This window comes from Aulonocara stuartgranti (assembly GCF_965226115.1).
Source record: "Aulonocara stuartgranti genome assembly, chromosome: 16".
NCBI lineage: Eukaryota > Metazoa > Chordata > Actinopteri > Cichliformes > Cichlidae > Aulonocara > Aulonocara stuartgranti.
In genome coordinates this window covers 7,175,784-7,196,355 of record NC_138952.1, presented here as the reverse complement: position 1 = coordinate 7,196,355, position 20,572 = coordinate 7,175,784, and the positions used below count along the sequence as shown (strand labels likewise).

Genomic DNA, 20,572 nt, shown 5'->3' with positions numbered 1-20,572 from the left:
CTGCCCTTAAGAAAAGAAACACACACACATTTACCGCTAATGCTCCTCAGTCTAACTGATACCAGCCTCCCCCTGGCTAGACTCTGAAGTCACATGGCATCCTTTCTTTAAAAACAAAATGGCTGTGGTTGAGACTCTGACAGCGCTCCCAAGACACTTCCCAAACTGGCATCTGCTGATTGAAGAGCTTCCTGGGAGGCAGATACAGCTGCTTGTCGCCTCTCTCCTTTCTTTTACTGAGGCAGCCTACACTGACTGAAACCTTGTTGTAGACACGTGTGTGTGTGTGTGTGTGTGTGTGTGTGTGTGTGTGTGTGTGTGTGTGTGTGTGCTGTTTTAAAGATTTCCTTTTCCAGCGGTCTCGTAGAGATAATGCATTCCAAATGAGATCATTTCAGCCTGCTCTTCTCCTCATGTGGGCTGAGTGTTTCTAGCAGAGAGAGCGAACACACGGTACGCATCGTTCATCATTCAAAGAAGTAAATAGTGCATTAAATTAATGAAAGAAAACTTAAAATGAGTGTTGGAATGGTGATGTTGGAAGAGGAAGGTGCCGGGTTACTTGTGTCTGTGACGGCTTCTTTGACAGCAAACAGCCGCTCCGGTGACGGATGTTTGTTCAGCCATTTGTTGATTGCAGTTCGCGCCGTGCAATCACTGCTTTTGTTGTGCCGGAGCAATTTTGTAGCTCACTGAGTTTTGTCTGTCTTTCTTTTCTTTCTCCATCCTCAGGTTCTTAATGCCACTGGATAACATGAACTAAGTAAAGAGTCGACTGTTTAGCTTCATTAAGGGACGAAAACGGATGAAAATGCACAGCTTTGTGGATCAGGAACCCACACATCACTTCTAGACAAGAGGCAGATAAATCAGAAACATGTGTCATCGCTTTGGTGACCGTCCGTCTCAATAAGAAGCTCATCTCTGCCTCTACTTCTCGGCTCTACTCATTAACTGCTTTCACTTGTTGCCAACATGCGTCCTTCCCTCGCCACAGCGGTCCTGCCACCCAGGACCCGTTCCCACAATCCACCCAACCTGTCCGTTGGGGGCCGCGAACACCTGTCGGCCCCACGAAGGCGCAGCCCGCATCTCCGGCACACCCTCAGCCCGGAGAACCTGCGGACTCTGGCGGAGAGGGGCGGGGCGGCTGTAGATACCGTGTCCGTGGTGAGCAGCCCCATCGGGCTTCCGCGGGCAAACAGCGACACTGACCTGGTGACATCCCAGAGCCGGTCCTCGTTGACAGCGTCCACTCTGGAGTACACGCTGAACCGTGGCCAGAACCTCGTCATATCCTGGGACATAAAGGAGGAAGTGGATGCTACAGACTGGATCGGGCTGTACCACATCGGTAAGATGATGCAATGGCAAGTAAAGGAACTTTAATTTGTGTCAAATCTCAAGTCAGTGCCTCCCAGCACATTAAGAAACATTACAATATGGCTACATTAGAAAATTATTGGATTCAGAAGGAAATGCAGCAAGGCGATGATCCTGGTATCTAAACATAGGTAAAAAAGCTGTTTAATAAAGCCGCCTATCCAACACAGTGATACAAGCCTTGAAAATTTACACAAAATGCACTTTTTAAAGTTTTCTCCACTAAATTATGAGAAAACCAATCAATCATCCAGGCTACCAGTGATTTTTTCTGCTCATCAGAGACATTAAACTGGGGCATTTCATTCAAACTATGTTAGATCACAAAATGTTGATGCTCAGAACTGCTTATAAATAAAAAATGTGCGAAAAAAACGGATTTGGCTTCAGATTGTGAATTCTGTTGTGTGTGTAAAATGGATCATAAATTGAAAATGTCATGTGGACTTATCTCCTATACTTACGACTAGGGCTGGGCCATATTATACCGTTCACGGTAATACCGGTATAATGTTAGGCAACGATAGGAAAATGAAATATCGCGATAGAATGGGAGTAAAACGCCCATGCCTTTGTTTTCATACGCACATGGCCGATTGTTGAGTGAAACAGATGAACCAGAATTGGTTTGTAAAAATGGTGCAACTTCAGTGATGTGGAACTGGTTTGGTGTTTGTCCGTCAGATACACGACAAAGCACATTTTTTTTGCAGAACATGCAAGCGGCCGTTGTTATTGTCATATTTGTCGGACTAAGATGCTCTTAAATCTGGGAGTAATCTGGGTCCTAAACTCCGTATGCTTCAGGTCAAACAACACTGCAGCATCACTTAGAGTTAAAAACTGTCTAAATTCTTTCATCTTTAATAAAACGATCAGCATTGCTGCTTTACCAGGTGTAACTATGAAGTTTAACTTCCAGGCATCCATGAAAACAAAAGTTATTACATTTAACGGAGTTAGAAGTTAGCAGGAAGCTAGCGGAAGTTAGCTCGCTAGTTTCGCTAGTTACCTAAGCATGATATTGCATGTTCTGACTGAGAGATTTCTGAAAAAAATCAAACATACAGCTCTGCTATCACTTCCAACATAAATGAAGACAGGAAACTAAACAGCAGTGACGTTTGTAGGGTTACTGAAGTTGGGCTAGCTGGTATATAATGATGTGCTACGTGATCGCTAGCGACACAGCTATGTTAGCATAACATAAACAGTGAAGCTGGAGGACAAACACTAACACTTTTCCACTTATAAAAGTTAACGTGAAGGTTCCTCATGGTTAGAGACAAATGCAATCGCATGGCAGGATGCTGTAAACGGACCAAACTTCAGTCAGGAGAACAACTGAGATAATCCATCCACAATACGAGGTTAGTCATTAATATACTGCAACAACATGGGAATAGAGCAGCTGCCAGAGAATTCAACATTAATGAAACAATGGTACAGAAGTGGAGGAAGCAAGAAGAATGAGTTTAATAAAGTTTGATTTATCTGACTGCTTTGTTTCGCTTAATGTGCCTTATAATCCTGGGCACCTTATGGTCCGAAAAATACATACTGCACACTGCAGTTTAATGTTGCAAAGCACCTCTTTTTAACTTCAGTGGATATTATACATGGTTATGCTCAGGATATGTCAGCCCATTTCTACTGGAAATGCCTTTTGGTTAAACTTTCAGCAAGGAATTTGCATTTGCACTGTTACATTTTTATAAAGCTTTAATGTACATAAAAACCAGCTTCTTGTTTAAGTGAAAATAAATGGAAGGTTGTCTTTTTGCGCTAGTAATGTTGTGGAGTTGTATTTTGTCTCGCATCAATTATATCGTCGGTTATATCGTTATCGCAAATTTTCAAATATATATCGTGATAAATATTTTTGGCCATATCGCCCTGCTCTACTTACGACATATCCTGGAGAGAAAAAAAAGATTACATTTCTGTAACTCTAAAATATTACACTTAGCTTGAGCACAGAAGTTTGCTTGGTTTCATTAAATATCCTAAAGTTACTGTAGAAAAGCAATCAGCTGATTCTGAGGGGGTCAGATGGGAGCTTTTCTCAGATTTAATCAGTCTTATATGGGGTGACCTGAAAATGACACACGTCTGGGACAGCTTATCTCTCAGATCAGTGTTGATGCTGTTATAATGCTGATATCTTTGCAGAGGCGAGGTGTATGTGCTCAGACAGTAGAGCAGGTCCACTGATTGGAAGGCTGGCGGTTCGATAGTGTTCGACTTCATCTCAGGGCACTGTCATTGCAGCCTAAACTGAACTTAAGTTTTGCATATTAATAAGCTCAACACTGGTGTTAACGCAAGGGGTAGCAGACCTGTTTATCCACTGTGCTCTTCTGAGCTCATCTTTGTAGCTGTTTTTAGGTGATGCCAGCCCCGATGGCTTATCATACAATCTACTCCCTTTGATTTTAAAAGTAAAACACGCCTGGCTTTCTGCTTTCCATTGTTAAAAGTACTGCTAATACCCAATATAGACCTGGAAGGGTGGATAGAAGAGGTGGTGGCATTATATGTCAATATATGTCAAATCCATTGCTAGTGACTCTGTAACTCTGACAGTCCATAAAGGTAAAGGCTATCAACGTGGGTGTCACATATTGGTTGGCTGTTACAGACCCCACTCGCCTCAGATGTTTTTCTGCAGAAAGAGTCCTCAGCTTTCAGGGTATGCTGGATTTAGCAAATACAGGGCGTAGAAACTCAGAGTCTAATCCAGAGTTAGTTTAGCTGTTCAAATTGTTGTCTTTATATTTAAGAATTTGGCAAAAGTATAAAAAACTAATATACCACTGAAAGGAAACTAAATTAGATTATAACACTCAAATCTACAGTTTGATTGCTCTGGACGTTTCGGTAGGTCGATAACTAGCTCTAAATTTTGAGATAATAAACTAAAATTTTGACTTATGGTTAAGAAAATGTGTTTTCTTTATTGGCCTCCATAAATTTCTTCCCACTTCCCACGTATGTTATCAGAACGCGCCAGCTAAATGATTGTTTTTCCCAGTCACTTTAACTTTTACGTGTATTTTTACCACTGAATCTGTTTTGCTGAACTCTTTGGCAGCTCGCCGTCATTCAGAGCTGACTTGACCCTGCGTGTCCTCGAAGCTTTTCGGCTGATCCTGATGTTTTGTTATCGAAATCTGTCAATAGCTTGGTGCAGAGTCTCGTGCAGGAGCTTCCAGCAGCGAGTCAATACTGAAACATTAGCTGTTGAGACTTTACACCGGGCCTGGAGGCTGAGTCAACGTGTCACGGCTCTGCCTCGGTGTACGATAACACACACACCATCACAAAGCATGCACGAGCCGGGTGGTCTCCAATAATGTCCGCTAATCCTGCTTAGAGACAGGAATCTGACAGGGAGGAAATCCGTCGACCTGAGTGCTGAAGAGGGCTATCGGGCTCACGTAGATCTGTCCACGATGGTGAAAGCTAATACAGGAATCAGAGTGTGAAACCAGCACACCGGTGATCAGTCCACTCTGTTTTGATCACGTAGTAAAGATCCAAAAGAGATCTGCTGCTCTGTGATTGAAAGCAGATTCTTATTCTTATTTTTTTATGTCTGAAAAATCTAAGTGTGGTGTACTGTCCACCATGCGTGTTTACACACTGCTGTGATCTCAGCTTCTTAACCCCCTCTTTCAAGCTATTTTTATTGGCTGTGCACACATGGCTGGTATGGGGCTTATGGGAAATGGAGTATTTCTAATGGTGCTGAGGTATTTAGCACAAATATTAAAAAGTGCACAGAAGCGAAGCTTGAAGTTGCTGGTTGCTGATGTGTGTGTGTGTGTGTGTGTGTGTGGGCCTAATAATAAGCTGTAAGTATAAACATCCAAAATTGCACCGTGATCCAGCACACACATCAGGTGCACACACAGGTAACCATTAAAAAGTATCCCACTCTTGCACGTCTTTTAAGACATAGCAGGCTAGAATCTGTGCAAATATACAGAATATTTTACCTCATAAGCCAAATTTTGCTCAGGATACAGCAGTCAAATGCCCTTTTGGAGCAAAGTTAGTGTGAAATTACTGCCTAATGATAATGTTAACCTGCTGCACGGCAGCTCATAATAAGCCAGAGTGTTACCTTCATCTGGGTGCACAGATATAATACTCCAAATTGGCACCCCGTGGTTTAGGCGTTAAATTTCCTAATGAGGGGCTGCGAGGACATTAATCAGGGTCAGATGTATGCATGAGTCTCTTCTGCGTCATGGTGAACCCAGTTTCCAACTCAAGTTAAATTTTTGTTTCTAACATAGTTTTTGAAAAATATTCTGACCACATTAAACACGGGGATCTCTGCCACGGTCATAAATTTGCCTTTTCATTGTTCACTGAAGCAAATAATGAACGTTGTCTCTTTACCCCAGATAATTACAAAGTGACGTTGAGGGAGAACTCCAACTCTGAGAGCTGTTCATCAGCATGATGGACTGTGTTAGTGATGGATAATGAGCTTCAGAAAACAATGGGCGCCTTTGGTTTTGGAAAGGTCAGACAAACCTGCCGCACAACAGACGGCAGTAAATTCTGGACGGCGTGAAATTACTCCTATAAAGGACTCGACTTCGTGATGGTTTTAACTTGTTTACCAGGCGATCAGTTTAATTTCTGTTGACCTCTAAGACTTAACCCATCTGGATAAGCTGATTACATTTTCCAGACATTTCCTTCCTTGTTGGAAGACCAGGACTTAAGGTACTAAAGGGAAAGAGGAATATTAAGAATTAAATTGTTTATCGTGCTATGGTTTTACTGGTCTGGCCCACTTAAGACCCACTTCAGAGTAATGTGGATGTCTCTAATCAGATTTCAGGACAATTCATTTATTATTATTGAGAGATTTCACATGCAACCATACCAGTAAATGCTAACCTCCCGGCACCCGAGGTAGCATCAGGAGATCACTAAAATTGTTAGCATTCATCCCTTTGGATCCAGAAATGACTGCTTAAAGTTTAATTTCCATTAAATACTTGGATATTTTAATTTGAATGGCAACAATGGACCAACAGACACACTGGAATTTATACAGCCTGAAGGGTGGGTTACAACAAAGAGTTCAAACTCTTGCAGAGACAGTGGAACAATACTGCTGCACATAAAATGTTAGGGATAAAATGTGGTAGCCAAACCATCCAGCACATGTTTGAATTCAAAAGCTTTATTAGTACGCCTTTACTCAAACGGATGTGTCTAAAGCAAGAGTGAACTAACACATTTACCCTCCTGCAGATGAAACCAGTCCATCCAACGTGTGGGACTGCAAGAACAGAGGGGTGAATGGCACCCAGAAGGGTCAGATCGTGTGGAGGCTCGAGCCCGGGCCCTACTTTATGGAGCGTAAGTTGGTTATTGAAAAGTATCTCTGCACTTCTTGCAGTTCTTGCTATAAAATATTTAAAATGATCTAAATGGCCGCCAGTGATGATTTAGACCTCACTGAGTGTAAAAATTACCTCCAAATCAAAGGAGAACATTTAGAATGAACCTCCAGGTGCAGCTGAGCTTTAAAGATTTTTCCATGTGATGTTTTTAAAGGGCTGTAACTCTTTTTTGCTTCCTCTGCAGCTGAGACAAAGATCTGTTTCAAGTACTACCACGGAGTGAGCGGAGCCCTGAGAGCCACGACCCCGTGCATCACTGTGAAGAACCCAGCAGTCCTGGTGTGTGAGGGAGGGATCGCACTGATCAATCACTCTGAGATTTATACATGTGAAGTCTGGAATATGGTGGGGATAGCTGGTTATGATTATTGTGATTGTAATAGCTCCAACCATAAAACAACAAAACAAACCAGACTTAAATATCATTAATGTCCCCTTCAAGTTCATATCCTTTAACACCTCTGGACTGCATCCAGCTGTTTCTGTTATTTGTGGATGCTTTCCTGGGATTCCCGTTCTTGGTATTTGTACGTATGTGTGCTGAATTTCGTCCTCTGTATTAAACGTGAACTCTTGAATTTCTGACAAAGCTGCTGCGCAAAGTTGAGATCTTTACAGGAGGATTTTGCAGCAGGACTCCTCTCTAACAGCTCTGAATGGTGTTCCCACGGCCTTCCTGACCGGATGTACCATGTTTCCGCTTGGACATTGTGGAGCTCAAACTACCATTTGATCGCTGAGTCGGAGACATGAAAGTTGAGTCAGTAGGAAATCGTCTGTGAGAGTTTTTTGACAGCAGTAATGGAAACCTACCCTTCTTTACCAGGCGTGGTTCTTTGTCACTTCCTGTTTTTAAAATAAAACCTGAGTTGAAGACTCATGGTTGTGACACACCAGGAGAGAATCCCAGATGCTCAGATGGAAGCGGTCAGAATGGACTTCCAGGATATGACCTAAAGCAAGCAGCAAGCCTGGAAGTGCTCCTTTGAAAGGAAGATCAGCTTTAACTCAGGAGTCGTGGACCTTCTCCAGTTTCTGAAAATAGCAGATGTGGGTGGTTTTTGGATATTTCAGTATGCAGGACTGATTTTGAAGCCATTTATTTCACGTTTCTGCACGTTGAGCTATCAAACAATGAACTGCCTTCATTGGCTCACTGTCTGCCTTAAGAAATCCTGTTATTTATCATTCTCAATAATGGAGCCTCACGGTGGTTTATATGGCATGTTTCATACTTTTCAGTTGATTGATGACTCAATATTGAGTCGTCTGTGACCGTAATCAATCCCACATAAATGCTGAGATTTGGCTCCTCGCTGATGCACTGCTGTCTGCGTTCAGTTCTAATTTATTCCCTCAACCTTCAAAGTCGTGTCCACAGTTATGATTTAAATTCCTGTGAATTCAGTAGGACGTGTGTGTGTGTTTGTGGTCCTTGGAAAATATGTGCTCCATGTGTTTTATAGCATCTAAAGTGTGATGTTGTCTCTTCTATCTCAGGTGGAGGGGCTGGCTGAGCAGGTCGGAGTCGAACATCCTCGTAAACTGATCAGCTTCACTTTGACGGGTGAGTTTAGCAGTTTTGCTAAATGCCTCTTTGCAAATATTTCCAAATCTGGAAGAGCCACACCATAAATCCCAGAACAGATGCTTGGATTTTAACGGAGTGATCCATCTTATCTTCATCTGTGTCTTACAGTCCCTTTGGGAAACACTAGAGTAAACTCGAGTAAACACAGAGGCCTTGGTATTGAAGGGTTTTTTTCCCCACCAGAGAGACTCTGAAGTTTTTATCAGTTTCCCAATGATGATATCAGGTTCAGTTTAATTAGTTTAAAAGAATGGGATGTCCACCTCACTTACCCAAACCACTCGCCTTTGTTAGCCATGATGCATCTGCAGGTCAAGCCGCGCACAAGCAAAGGAGCGAGAACAATCCTTTGCTTTGATATTCGTCTCTCTCGTCATCTGTTTTGTTGCAGACCTGCGTGCTACTGGCCTGAAGAAGGGGATGTTTTTTAATCCTGATCCGTACCTGAAGATGTCAATCCACCCAGGGAAGAGGAGCGTGTTCCCCGTCTTCAGCCATCACGGGCAGGAACGCCGATCAGCTATCATCGCTAACACCACCAACCCCGTCTGGCATGGAGAGGTGACGTCGTTTAAACTTTTTCAAGCTCTTTTTGAATGCTACTTTGCACTACTGTTAATTAAATGCATTTATATTAAAACAGGGGACTATATCATGCCACAGGTTTTGATAGACTGGCATCCAGGATTGGTATTTAATACAGACTGATATTGGTCTGTTTTTGGCTTTTGGCTAACCTAAAGATAAAGTGCCTTGAGTTTTCTGCTTGCACCCCATAATCTCCAGTAAGACTGTCTTTTTGAAATACTTCTAGCATCAAACTCATGATGTGTTTCCCTCTTTCTTTTTTTGCACATCGATGCTTTTGCCTCTCTGCAGAAATACACATTCGTGGCCCTGATGACGGACATCCTCTACATTGAAGTGAAGGACAAGTTTGCCAAGAGCCGGCCGATCATCAAGCGCTTCCTTGGCCAGCTTACGATCCCTGTGCAGCGGCTCATTGAAAAAATACCCGGGTAGGTGGAAAATGTGCAGACACAGGCGAGTAGGAGCTCACTCATAGAGTCACGCACACATAAACAGACCTTCATGTGTACTTTATCTGTGTGTGCAGTGTAAAAGACACACAGGTCTCTCTTTTTTTGCTTCTTTAACTGTGCAGAGTCCAGCCGGTCAGTTTCTCTCTGTGTCGACGCTTGCCCACTGAGCACGTTAGTGGACAGCTGCAGTTCAAAGTTGAGCTCACCTCGACAGGACCGGATGGTAAGTTTGCCTCTCAGCTGTGGTTAAATATTCATGACTTCACACTTTCTTGGAATTTGTTTTCACTAACATGTTCTCCCGGCTGTAGGTGCCTCTCCTGACTCCATCATCGGTGTTTCATCCTTGAATGGAGCTCCAGGGACTCCTTCTGATGATGAAGACCTGCCTCATCACCTTCCAGGCTTGGTCTCAGCAGGCCCCTCTCCTACGGGCTCCCAGGGCTCCCAGGGCACGGGGGAAGGCGCTACCGCAGCCTGTCTGGAAAAGGAGCTGCCTTTCATCGGAGCAGAGGGCAGATTTGGGGATACTGAAAGCATTGCAGGTCATGAAATGCTCCAAGGGTCATTCAGTGAGAGTCTGGATGCTATTGAGGCCCCTAAAGGACCTGGTGAACGACCTCTGGGTGCCGCCTCACCTAAACTGCGCTCTAGTTTCCCGACACACACAAGGCTGAGCGCCATGCTGCATATCGATTCAGACGAGGATGAAGAAAGATCCGGAGCCAATGACATCACTCCGGTACCCCTGTCGCCGCTGCTAATGAACGGAGAGCCTCCTGATGCCCGTGGTACTGATGAAGACGACACTGAGGGGCAGCAGGAGCCTGAGCGACCGGTGGGGTCTGTGTTGGAGGCGGGGCCAGTGGGTGGAGGTGCTAAGGCAGAAGACACGGCCCCCGAGGCCCAGGCTGCCGCAGAGGCCGTTGCTGGCACGGACTTAGAGGATGTTTTGGAGCAGGATGTTTTTCTTGAAGTGGAAGAGGTTCCATTCACAGAGGCTGCGTCCCATGATGCTTTGTCAGAAGGTGGAGACGCTCCTGAGCAAGGAAGGATGGCTGGCGAGGAGCCCTTATCAGAGATCGATAGCTGCTCAATGGCAACAGCCCCCCAGACGGTCTTCTCATCTTCAGACAGCTGTCCAGTCACACTGACCACCGCTGTGGTGCGTTCACGGGAGCAAAATTTACTGCTTTGTTTGAACCATTCCTGCAAAAACATTAAAACACAAAAAGTTATTCATTCCAAACACCAGAAGTATTTGTTGAATTTAGATGCACTTCACACACAAACACAGTGTCACTGCCTAAATCTGCCATCGGGGAGCAAAAGAAGTTAACTTGCTAGCTAAAAGTATATGAGAAACTTACTCAGCTTTTCACACTGCTGATGACTTTATGATCTCAATTGCAATTGGAAGTGTAGACTTTTTTGCCACATCCTGTTATAATTTGTGGTCATTGCCAAGTTTTTAGCAGCCAGGACTGTCCATATCCAGATGAAACCCCAGTAAGCTTGGTTTGCGTCCTGCGTCCAAATACTGGATGGATATGGCACACTGATGGACATATCTGCTAGTGCATCTAAGAAAACTAAAAGCACAGTCCTCTTGTAATTAAACTCTAAATTTAGATTCTAGTTAAATGTGTTTATTTCTGCTGTAAAATCTGACATTTTAACACAGCAGTCTATAAGGACTGAGTCACATTTGGAGCCAGCCTCCAGTGGCCATTCAAGGAACTGCAGTTTTTAACACTCCCACACTTTTAGAGTGGACAGCTGGTAAGTGTGGAAAGTCTGCTGTACATTTAATTAATTACTAAGTAAAGTTCACCGAGTGTCTGAAAAATTAAGCAAGGAAGTGCCTTTGTCCCCCAGCAGGGGGCGACACCTCTTCTTTTAAAAAGAAGCGTATGGGAAGATGATCCTTTGGCTGGCTTGCACTATAACCACAGCAAACACTTTCTTAAAGAGTTCACGGTCCCAGTTATTTTGTAAATTCAGTCTCATTTAGAATAAAAAAACGAAGATAAGCAGCATGTGCTGGCCCCATCTCTGACGTGCAGTGTTCTTGGCTTCTCGTCAGAGCCACACCTCGATCATTGAGGCTTAGCCAAAGCACATCAGAATATGAACATATATGTCAGATATGACAATATGCCACTGTGGTTAAATCCTCTGAAGAAGAGTTTCTCCATTTGTTTCATTTTTAATGTGCAGCCCAAGTGCCATTAGTTTTCCCGCAGTGCTCAAACAGAACAGCAGGATCTTGTGGTTCTAGTTCTTTTATTAAAGGACACAGAGATCTAATGCACCACTGCCACCCTGCTTTCACTGTCGTGTGGTGGGCTAATGCTGTACACAGGCTCATGGAGGTCTTTTGTCTGTCTTGTATTGTCCCTATAGAGATGTTCTGGGAACAGACTGTGAGTGGGAACCAGTGATCTGTTTCCATTTTCCACTGAATTTTTATCACAAATCTTCCATGATTGTTTCTTTTTGAGATGCGACGCCTACGCACTGACACATATTTGCATGGAGTCAAACTTTTGTTGCCCTGGTTACGGAGCCAGCTCTGCCTCATGCCGTGAGATATGGACTCCTTTCATATCTGTATATATGTGACTGAATGATTTTGTGATTATTTTGCCATCTCTTTAAACGCTTATATTTTCTAGGAAGCAGAGGAGGGAGCAGAGACCGCCATAGATCCAGGGGGAGACATAGACTCTGCTGCACCGCCGACCAATCAGGCTGTAGATGGTGAAGGGCAAGGTGCCGCTGCTGAAGCTGAAGCACCGCCGCCGCCACCAACTAGCGAGCAACAGGAGGTGGAGGAGATCAGCGTGAGGAGGCTGAGTCTGCAGGCTGCAGGGGGCGTGGCTGAACAACAGGAAGGCGAGGCAAAGCCATCTGAGGAGGCGGGGTCTGCAGATTCAGAACAAGTTACCACAGAAACAGAAGGAGAGGAAGGTAGTACCGTTTACACAAATCTCCAAAAGTCGGTCACCACAGTTTTTGTTGGACATTACAACCCATGACATTTTCATCCCGAGTTAAAACAAAGTTCCCTCTGTGTGCTGTGTGTTTCCTGTGCTCAGGTGCTCACGTTAATGGACATCCTGTGCGTTCACTTCCTTCTGTGCGTCACGACATCCACCGATACCAACGTGTGGACGAGCCTCTGCCTCCCAGTGAGTGTGTGTGTGTCTGTATGCCCTGTACTGTTCAGTGTGCGGCAGTGTGTGTTTCTATTCACGCGACCGTCCCGTGTCCACATCTGTTGTTCACATGCGTCGCACTGAGTCAGCCTGACAAACACTTTGAAACCCCAAATCAGCCACAGAATGACATCATGGATGCAGTGATTCCCGACGTAAACACACATTTATCCATTTTCCTCATTTCAGATTAAAAATTAAATTCCTGAAGTGTGTTACTTTCAACAGTTACATTCAGTTCAAGCCATTAAACACCTGCTTTATCTCCATTTTTAACTGCCTCTCAGACTGGGAGGCCCGGATCGACAGCCATGGGAGGATTTTCTTTGTGGACCACGTCAACAGGACCACCACGTGGCAGCGGCCCACCGGACCTCCTGCCCCACAGGGCCTGACCCGCTCCAACTCCATTCAGCAGATGGAGCAGCTGAACCGCAGGTGGGCTTTGAGGAGAGAAATCATGAACTTTCTCCGAGGACTGGGAGCTTAAGGAGGACTGGGATCTAGATAACGTTAAAGAAATCAGTTTACCCCCCAAGTAACTGTAGTTTAACTCAAGAAATTAACGTCTAATGCAGATAACACAAAAAGTCAATGGCATACAGATGCAAAAGTGGGTGGGTCCTGAGTTAACCTCTTCTTAAATTGCGGTGAGTGATACAAGTAATTATCAGTAAGAGTACAGGATGCCACTGATTGACATGTGACACTGTTAACTACTGAACCAAGGCCTGAAAGCTCCTTGAACACCTTTGTAGATGTTTAATGGGTGACCAAGCTTCAGATTTCTGTCTCTAGAAACTCCCACAGATGTTTTTAATCACTTGTTGTTGATCTAAAGTAAAAGAGATCCAGATGTTTTCAGAAACATATTTTCCTAATGGAAGAAATATTTTCCAGACGGTCCACTGTTTTGGTCTTTTTCGCTTTGAGGTAACAGATAACAGGTAACCTGAAGCATCTGGAAGTGTCCAGTGGTGTGAAGTGGTGCAAATCCTTGATTAAGCCAAGGGTTCCTATCTTTAAATAGAAAGTGGGTTCTAAATAAAACAGTGAGACCGATCTGTGTATGTTGGTGAGACCTGCAGATATCTCTTTGTTTTTGTTTTTTATAATCTGCCTGTTTTTAAGCTAATGTACCTGTGAATAAACAGAAGTTCTCACACTTTCAGAAGAAGAAAGCTTATGCATGCTTCATTGTCTTTGCTTCCTTTGGGGAGCAACTGAAAAGCTAAAGTCACTGTTTGATGACAGATATCAGAGCATCAGGAGGACCATCACCAACAGCGATCGGTCAGAGGAAAGCTCCGTCGACCTGGTTCCTGAACCTGAAAGCGAACTGATGCCACACTCCATTTCTGGTTAGTTCATCTCACAGACAAATGCAGTAATTAAAGGTTTCATTGACGAGAGATTTTACGAGGAAACATTTGTGCAATTAAATGAGTCACCTCTGGAAGATGATTCATCCTCAGAACTGCTACTGGTAGCCATGATACTGTTATTTGTTATGAAGAGATGTGAGAAGAGCAGCTTTCTTTGTCATATCACTCATGCAGAGTTGTAGACGTGTGATTACTAACTGTCTTTAAACTCAGCACGTGCTATTAGAGCGTGTTTTCCTGACATAAGCTGCTGTGGTCGGTTTGGTTGGTGTCTCGGGCTTTGACTGGATGTCGTTTCTGTTTCAGAATACAGACGAGAAAGCGGCGTCGCGCACTCCAGCGGCCGCTCGCGTCTCTCCCTGCTGCTCCAGTCGCCCAGCGCCAAGTTCCTGTGCAGCCCCGACTTCTTCACCGTGCTACATTCAAACCCTGTCAGTCCAACACACCTGTAGAGCAGATCTAACATACGCAAGGTCACCAAAAACCATTTAGGCTCATGTTTCTGCTTAGCTATCCTAGTTTCAGAAACTAGTAGTTGACAGATTACATCGTCACCTGTTACTTGTTACAGATCGTTTTCTTTTCTTCTGTATATGTATGCCAGCATCAGTGACAAGTGATCAACAACACGTTACAATGAGGTCATCAGAGTCAGGCTGTTTTTCATCTTTTCTTTCTTCCATGCTTCAAACTAAATCTGAGCAAACATCTGGAGTGGAGATGTTGGGAATTACGCACACTCTGTTCTCATTCAGTTAGTCATACTTCCCTGCACAACATCACAATAAAGTGATTAGAAAGAAGAAATTATAAGTGTAGTATTTTAAGAAATGGGCCAGGATCTATAAAGAACTCCAAATATCACATCAGCACATTGACATATTTGGCTGGGGTCATAAGGGACCTCTGTCAGGGTAGTCACTAATATTAGGGATATTGAGACTCTTATAGTCTGCCCCCTTTAGCTCCATGTGATGTGTTGACGTTAGTTTAATCTGTTTCTTCTTCCTCTTATACAACATAAAGATCTTTATAACTTCTGCTTTTTAACTGCTTGAGCTGTTAGAAAACTCCACATTCAACTCCATGTACACTGTTATTTTCAAACCTGATGTACTGATACTGCACTAATCATGTAGGAAAAACCCTGAATAACAGTATGTCTCAGATAAAAAAGGAAAATAGCATCATACCACTGAAATAACCCCACTCTTGTTTCTCTCATTGGTTCTCCTGTCGCTTCCTGATGACCTCCCCTCAGAGTGCCTATCGCATGTTTACGAGCAACACCTGCCTGAAGCACATGATCAGCAAGGTGCGTCGAGACACTCACTTCTTCGAGCGCTACCAGCACAACCGCGACCTCGTCACCTTCCTCAACATGTTCTCCAATAAGCAGCTGGAGCTTCCCCGGGGCTGGGAGATGAAGCACGACCACACTGGGAAGGTATGCCACGCAATGACGCCCGTTTTCACCTTCACTGCGCTGCGTGTGACATTTTCTGATTAGTTTATGTGCGCCTCAACCCTCAGCCTTTCTTCGTGGATCATAACTGTCGCTCCACGACCTTCATCGACCCGCGGCTGCCCCTCCAGAGTTCTCGCTCCACCGGGCTGCTGGCCCACCGCCAGCATCTGAGCCGCCAGCGCAGCCACAGTGCCGGGGAGGTGAGAGACTCGCCATTGCTGCAGAGCACTCATTGCCTGGAGCACGCTTAGGGTTTGCATGTTTAGAGAGGCCAGTTTGAACTCTGAATGTTGGCGTCACCTGTGTTGGAGCCATCAAGGATGCGTCACAGCAGCTTTAATATAGAGTAAAAAGTGCCACAGAAGCTCACTTCTAGTGTATATAACAGCATCTCGTAACAAGAGTCATGTCAAGGTATTATCAAGGTAGTAATGCTCACTATTAGAGGGAGAATCTCAGATGTGTCCAGCTGTGTGAGATTCTGCAGCTGCGGTGTCAAACATAAGGCTCCGAGGTCTCAAATCGGACCCATCTGATGGTTTCTAAGGTGTAAATAGTGCAAAAGAAGAAAGATGGTCTAATTTTTGGACTTTTGTCTTTATTCTGAACCAGCAAGAACGATGTAGAGAGCTGGAGGTCAGTTTGAGAGCCGTCTTAGTGGCAAAGATGTTACCAGTGGCTTGGAGTAATAATAATAATAATACTTTTTATTTTTTGGTGCCTTTTAAAGTACTCAAGGGCCCTGTGCAACACAAAATTAAAAAGAAGACCAATATTGGTGTTGAGGAATCGGGATCCAGTGAAGCTGATGAGAGTAGCTGTAATGTGGTCAGCAAACTGGGTGCAGCCGATGACTCTTGCTGCAGTTCTGTCCCATTTGGAGACGATTGCAGGGTTTTCTGTTTTGGTGGTCCAAAGAAAATTACAATAATTACAATAATTCAAACGAGAGGTGACGAGGGCATGAGCCAGGACTGTGTGACAGTAATATATCAAGGTAAGGTAGTTAAACAAAGGAGAGCCTGCTCGTGACTTTCCTTGTAATGACAGTAGACTAATTGAACTGAAGAAAATATTAAAGAGAAATGAGATGACTTCCTGGGTTAGACTTTGTTTAAAATAAAAAGTGGATATGACAAATGAGAGTGTCGCTCTATTAGTGCTACCTGTGGGGAGAAATCTGAAATGGAAGCATCTGGAATTCAACATGTAAAGGATGCTGAGGATCTAAAATGATGCTCTGTGACACGTGCAGTCATAACGTTTAGCTGTTTTTATGGGGTGAACTCACAGTTTATATCTGCAGTATTAAGACGCTCCAAACTCTCCAGCATCATTGCACCAGGTCTAGACTATTTTGCATACATCTGTTTGCTTCTGACACATGCACATGAAAATGTGTGCGTCTAATGTGATATCGGCCGGGCTGTAACAGCTTCAACTCTTCAGGGAAGGCTTATGGGAATTTTTGGACATTCTCCCAGAGGCACATTTGTGAGGTCAGACACTGATGTTGGATGAGAAGTCCTGGCTCACAGTCCCCACACCATATTCCCCCCCTCTACTAAACTTTACACTTGACACAATGCAGTCAGACAAGTACCGTCTCCTGGCAACCACCAAACCAAGACTCATCCATCAGACTGCCAGACAGAGAAGCGTTCATCACTACAGAGAACGTGTCTCCAATGCTCTAGAGTCCAGTGGTACCGTGCTTTACAGCATTGCATCTGACACTTGTGTTTGGTAATGTAAGGCTTGGCTGCAGCTCCTTAGCCATGAAAACCTTTTCCATGAAGCCCTCTATGCACATGTCAAGGCAGACGAGCTAATCTGAAGGCCATATGAAGCTTGGAGGTCTGTAGCGTTTGACTTGGCAGAAAGTTGGTAACCTCAGTGCTTTATGCCCCTCAGCAACCGCTGTGTGGGTTTATGTGGTCTACCCCTTTGTGGCTGAGTTGCTGTTGTTCCCAACTGGTGGGTCGGTCCCAGAACTAGGATGCGACCTGAACTGTAGTGTTTACTGTTGTCACAGGTGGTGGATGACTCTCGCCAAACCAACCCGCCCGTCCTGCCCCGCCCCTCCAGCACCTTCAGCGGCTCCAGTCGGAGTCAGTACCACGACGTGGTGCCTGTGGGTGAGTCGGACAGACTTACACTTCCACGTGTGGATGCAAGAATAAAGTGAAATCACACATGCTGATTCTCTCCTCTTTTTCTTCCAGCCTACAATGACAAGATAGTGGCGTTTCTACGGCAACCCAATATATTTGAGATCCTGCAGGAAAGGCAGCCTGAGCTCGCCAGGAACCACTCGCTCAAGTATGCCTCTCTCTCAGTCTCCATCTCTGTCTCAGTCCGGCCTCCCGCGCCTCCATTATCGCCATCAGTCAAACTGAACACGTTTAACCTTTAATCTTGATGGACTGCATCTGGTTAGCCCCCTAAAGTGTGTGTGTGTTTGCAGGGAGAAAGTGCAGTTTATTCGCAGCGAGGGAGTCAACGGCTTGGCTCGCCTCTCCAGTGACGCTGACCTCGTCATACTGCTGAGGTGAGTCCTGCAGGTGTGTCTGTGTGGGGACAGAGCCTGCTGGTCAAAATGATCACCACTTATGAAATGTCATAAATTGGTACCTTGTGTCACCTTTTTGCCTCTGAAGTAAAATATTTGTGGACATCACACATGATTATTTGACCTACAAGTAGTATTTACAGTCATAATTATGTGCTGACTCATGTGAAGCGGCTGGCTTTGCAGCCTGCCTGATTTTATATATAAGCAACCCGCAATATTGCATTCCTGCTACCGTGTGTGTGTGTGTGTGTGTGTGTGTGTGTGTGTGTGTGTGTGAGAACTAACGCTGCCTGAAGGCGTATCGTTTCCTTTGTGCTGTCTGACAGTGTTCTCTCTGTGTGTGTGTGTGTGTGTGTATCTCTTTCTCTCTCTCTCTCTCTCATCTTCAGCTTATTTGAGGAGGAGGTGATGTCATATGTACCGCCATTACTCCACCCAGGTTACTGCCTCTCCTCTCCACAGAGCTCCCCCGGTGAGTCTCTGTCTCACTCCTTGTCTGCATCAGCCCAGCATTTATTAAATTCTCACTTTTATATAATAAAAACTGTAAAATGAAAATGTTCGTGTATATGCTGTCTTACATAATAAACTTTTTTAACGGTTTATAATCAATATACCTAAATTATATGAGTAATGATGAGTAACTACAGCATATTTATGGTGTATTTACTGTGTCATCACAAGTGTAACTTTGACATGTTATGGTGTAGCTCCTGTGCAGTTGTAGTCATTGCAGTAAAATTATGTTGTATCTATGGTGTAATTACCCGCAGCTATGGTGTATCTGCAGTGTAACTGTTCTGTAACTTCTGTCTTGTTACATTGTAACAGCGCAGTAACAATGATGTAACTGTGACGTTGCTAAAGTGTAACAACACTTCTGAGTCTGGATATCTGTTGGTCTAATGTCCAGTCCGGGAGATTTTAGTCTCATGTCTTCTTTCACCATTACCTAGAAAACCTGCTGATCTTGTGATCCCATAATATTTGTAAAGAATGCCTCGGATTTTTGGTAAGGCTGTAAACATGTTTATTTGTGCTTTAAACTTGACTTTTTTTAAATGGGAGTCTGTGGACTGACTCACCTTTAGAGTCAGCCTCAAGTGGCCACTAGAGGAACTGCACTTTTGAGACTTCTGATTGGCTTTATTTGCCTCTGAGGTTCTTGCTTATTCAAAGTAAAAGAGACAGAGAAAGAAAGCGAGAGATGATTTCAAGACAAATCTGTGTTAAGAGCTGCAGATGCTGAACACAGAGCTCACTCTCCTGCCTGGACACTGTGTGTTGATGATTTGGGATTAAAGTAGCATCCTTTAAGATTAATCCCACCACACAAAGTCAGCTGTCCAACCTCAATATTAAGATGAGAATGAGTCTTCATCCTGGTTTCAATCTGGAAACTGTGTCTGTAGTTTTGGTTTTCTTGGCCTTGACTTCCAGTTTCGATCCACGTTCGGATATAAAAGCACCAAGGTACTTTCAGGCTTTAGTTTTTATGTGTGGTTTTATCTGCGCTGACCCACCTTCCATATTTGGAATATATTTTATCCCAAAGCTCCACCAGGCTGTTCATCTCTTTTTCTTCTCCTGCCAGCCCACCGGTGTTGCTAAAACATCCTCCCCCTATGCTGTCGATGCTGAGAGTTTCAGACTTATGCTCCAGCATTTTGTCATAATTCTCTGCAGGATGACACTGAAAGGAGACAGGAACAGATAAAGGGAGCCACACACCCTGATAGAAAACACAAAAAGCTGCAAAGCACTTACCACCTCTCGAAACAATGCATTTAAGAGAAATGTTTCGATAAAAATCCAGCACACTTTATTCAAAGAAGCTTTTTGGAATGCGTCCTTGTCAGACTTGGTTCAAAACAAACATTTTCTTTGCAGCGCTGTTATTCGTGTTTTTCTTTTCACCTCTTTATGCTGAGCTGAGCTCTGATCACTGAGATGTGTATTTGCTCTAAAATTAATAAAAGCTTTAACAGTCTGATACAAAAAAAATCCCCCCAAAACAATCCAGGATTAACCTGCATGCGCTATTTCTGATTGTCTACACAATCACTCAAGCTTTACTCAATTTCTGCTCGGGAACATTCAGATTAAATTTTATTTCTGTCTCCCTGTATCCATTTATCTGTCTTTACATGTCTGTGCTCCTCTTTTTGTTCTTGCTCTGTCTCTTGCTTTGCATTCATTGTGCTTTTTACTGTCATTTACATCTCAGGTACCCAGAGAGCTAATGCCCGCGCCCCGGCTCCCTATAAACGAGATTTTGAGGCCAAACTGAGGAACTTCTATCGAAAGCTGGAGACAAAGGGTTATGGACAGGGACCGGGGAAAGTCAAGTAGGTCTAAAAGCTCCAAAAAGATGAATTAATGAATGCTGATTTCTAAATGAAAATAAAAAATGTTATTTATGAATAAAAACTGCATGTTCTGTTCAAAATCATAAACCGGTAGGAGGGCGAATT

General features: G+C 43.9%; 1 protein-coding gene across 5 annotated transcripts in view; it reads left to right on the top strand.

The window, feature by feature from the left end:
* hecw2a (HECT, C2 and WW domain containing E3 ubiquitin protein ligase 2a) overlaps positions 1–20,572 on the top strand; it is a 47,117-nt gene that overhangs the window by 10,340 nt on the left and 16,205 nt on the right. For 2 of the 5 annotated variants that reach the window (XM_082508621.1, XM_082508622.1), the window contains exons 2-21: positions 733–1,354; positions 6,664–6,771; positions 7,000–7,094; positions 8,316–8,382; positions 8,798–8,967; positions 9,286–9,425; positions 9,572–9,672; positions 9,761–10,614; positions 12,128–12,422; positions 12,551–12,643; positions 12,958–13,108; positions 13,925–14,031; positions 14,362–14,486; positions 15,317–15,502; positions 15,589–15,723; positions 17,541–17,661; positions 17,749–17,845; positions 17,991–18,074; positions 18,488–18,570; positions 20,326–20,446. In XM_082508621.1, the coding sequence (XP_082364747.1) occupies positions 976–1,354; positions 6,664–6,771; positions 7,000–7,094; positions 8,316–8,382; positions 8,798–8,967; positions 9,286–9,425; positions 9,572–9,672; positions 9,761–10,614; positions 12,128–12,422; positions 12,551–12,643; positions 12,958–13,108; positions 13,925–14,031; positions 14,362–14,486; positions 15,317–15,502; positions 15,589–15,723; positions 17,541–17,661; positions 17,749–17,845; positions 17,991–18,074; positions 18,488–18,570; positions 20,326–20,446 (3,512 nt within the window). In that variant the 5' untranslated portion in view covers positions 733–975. The other 3 variants (XM_082508624.1, XM_082508623.1, XM_082508625.1) reach the window with 3 other exon arrangements.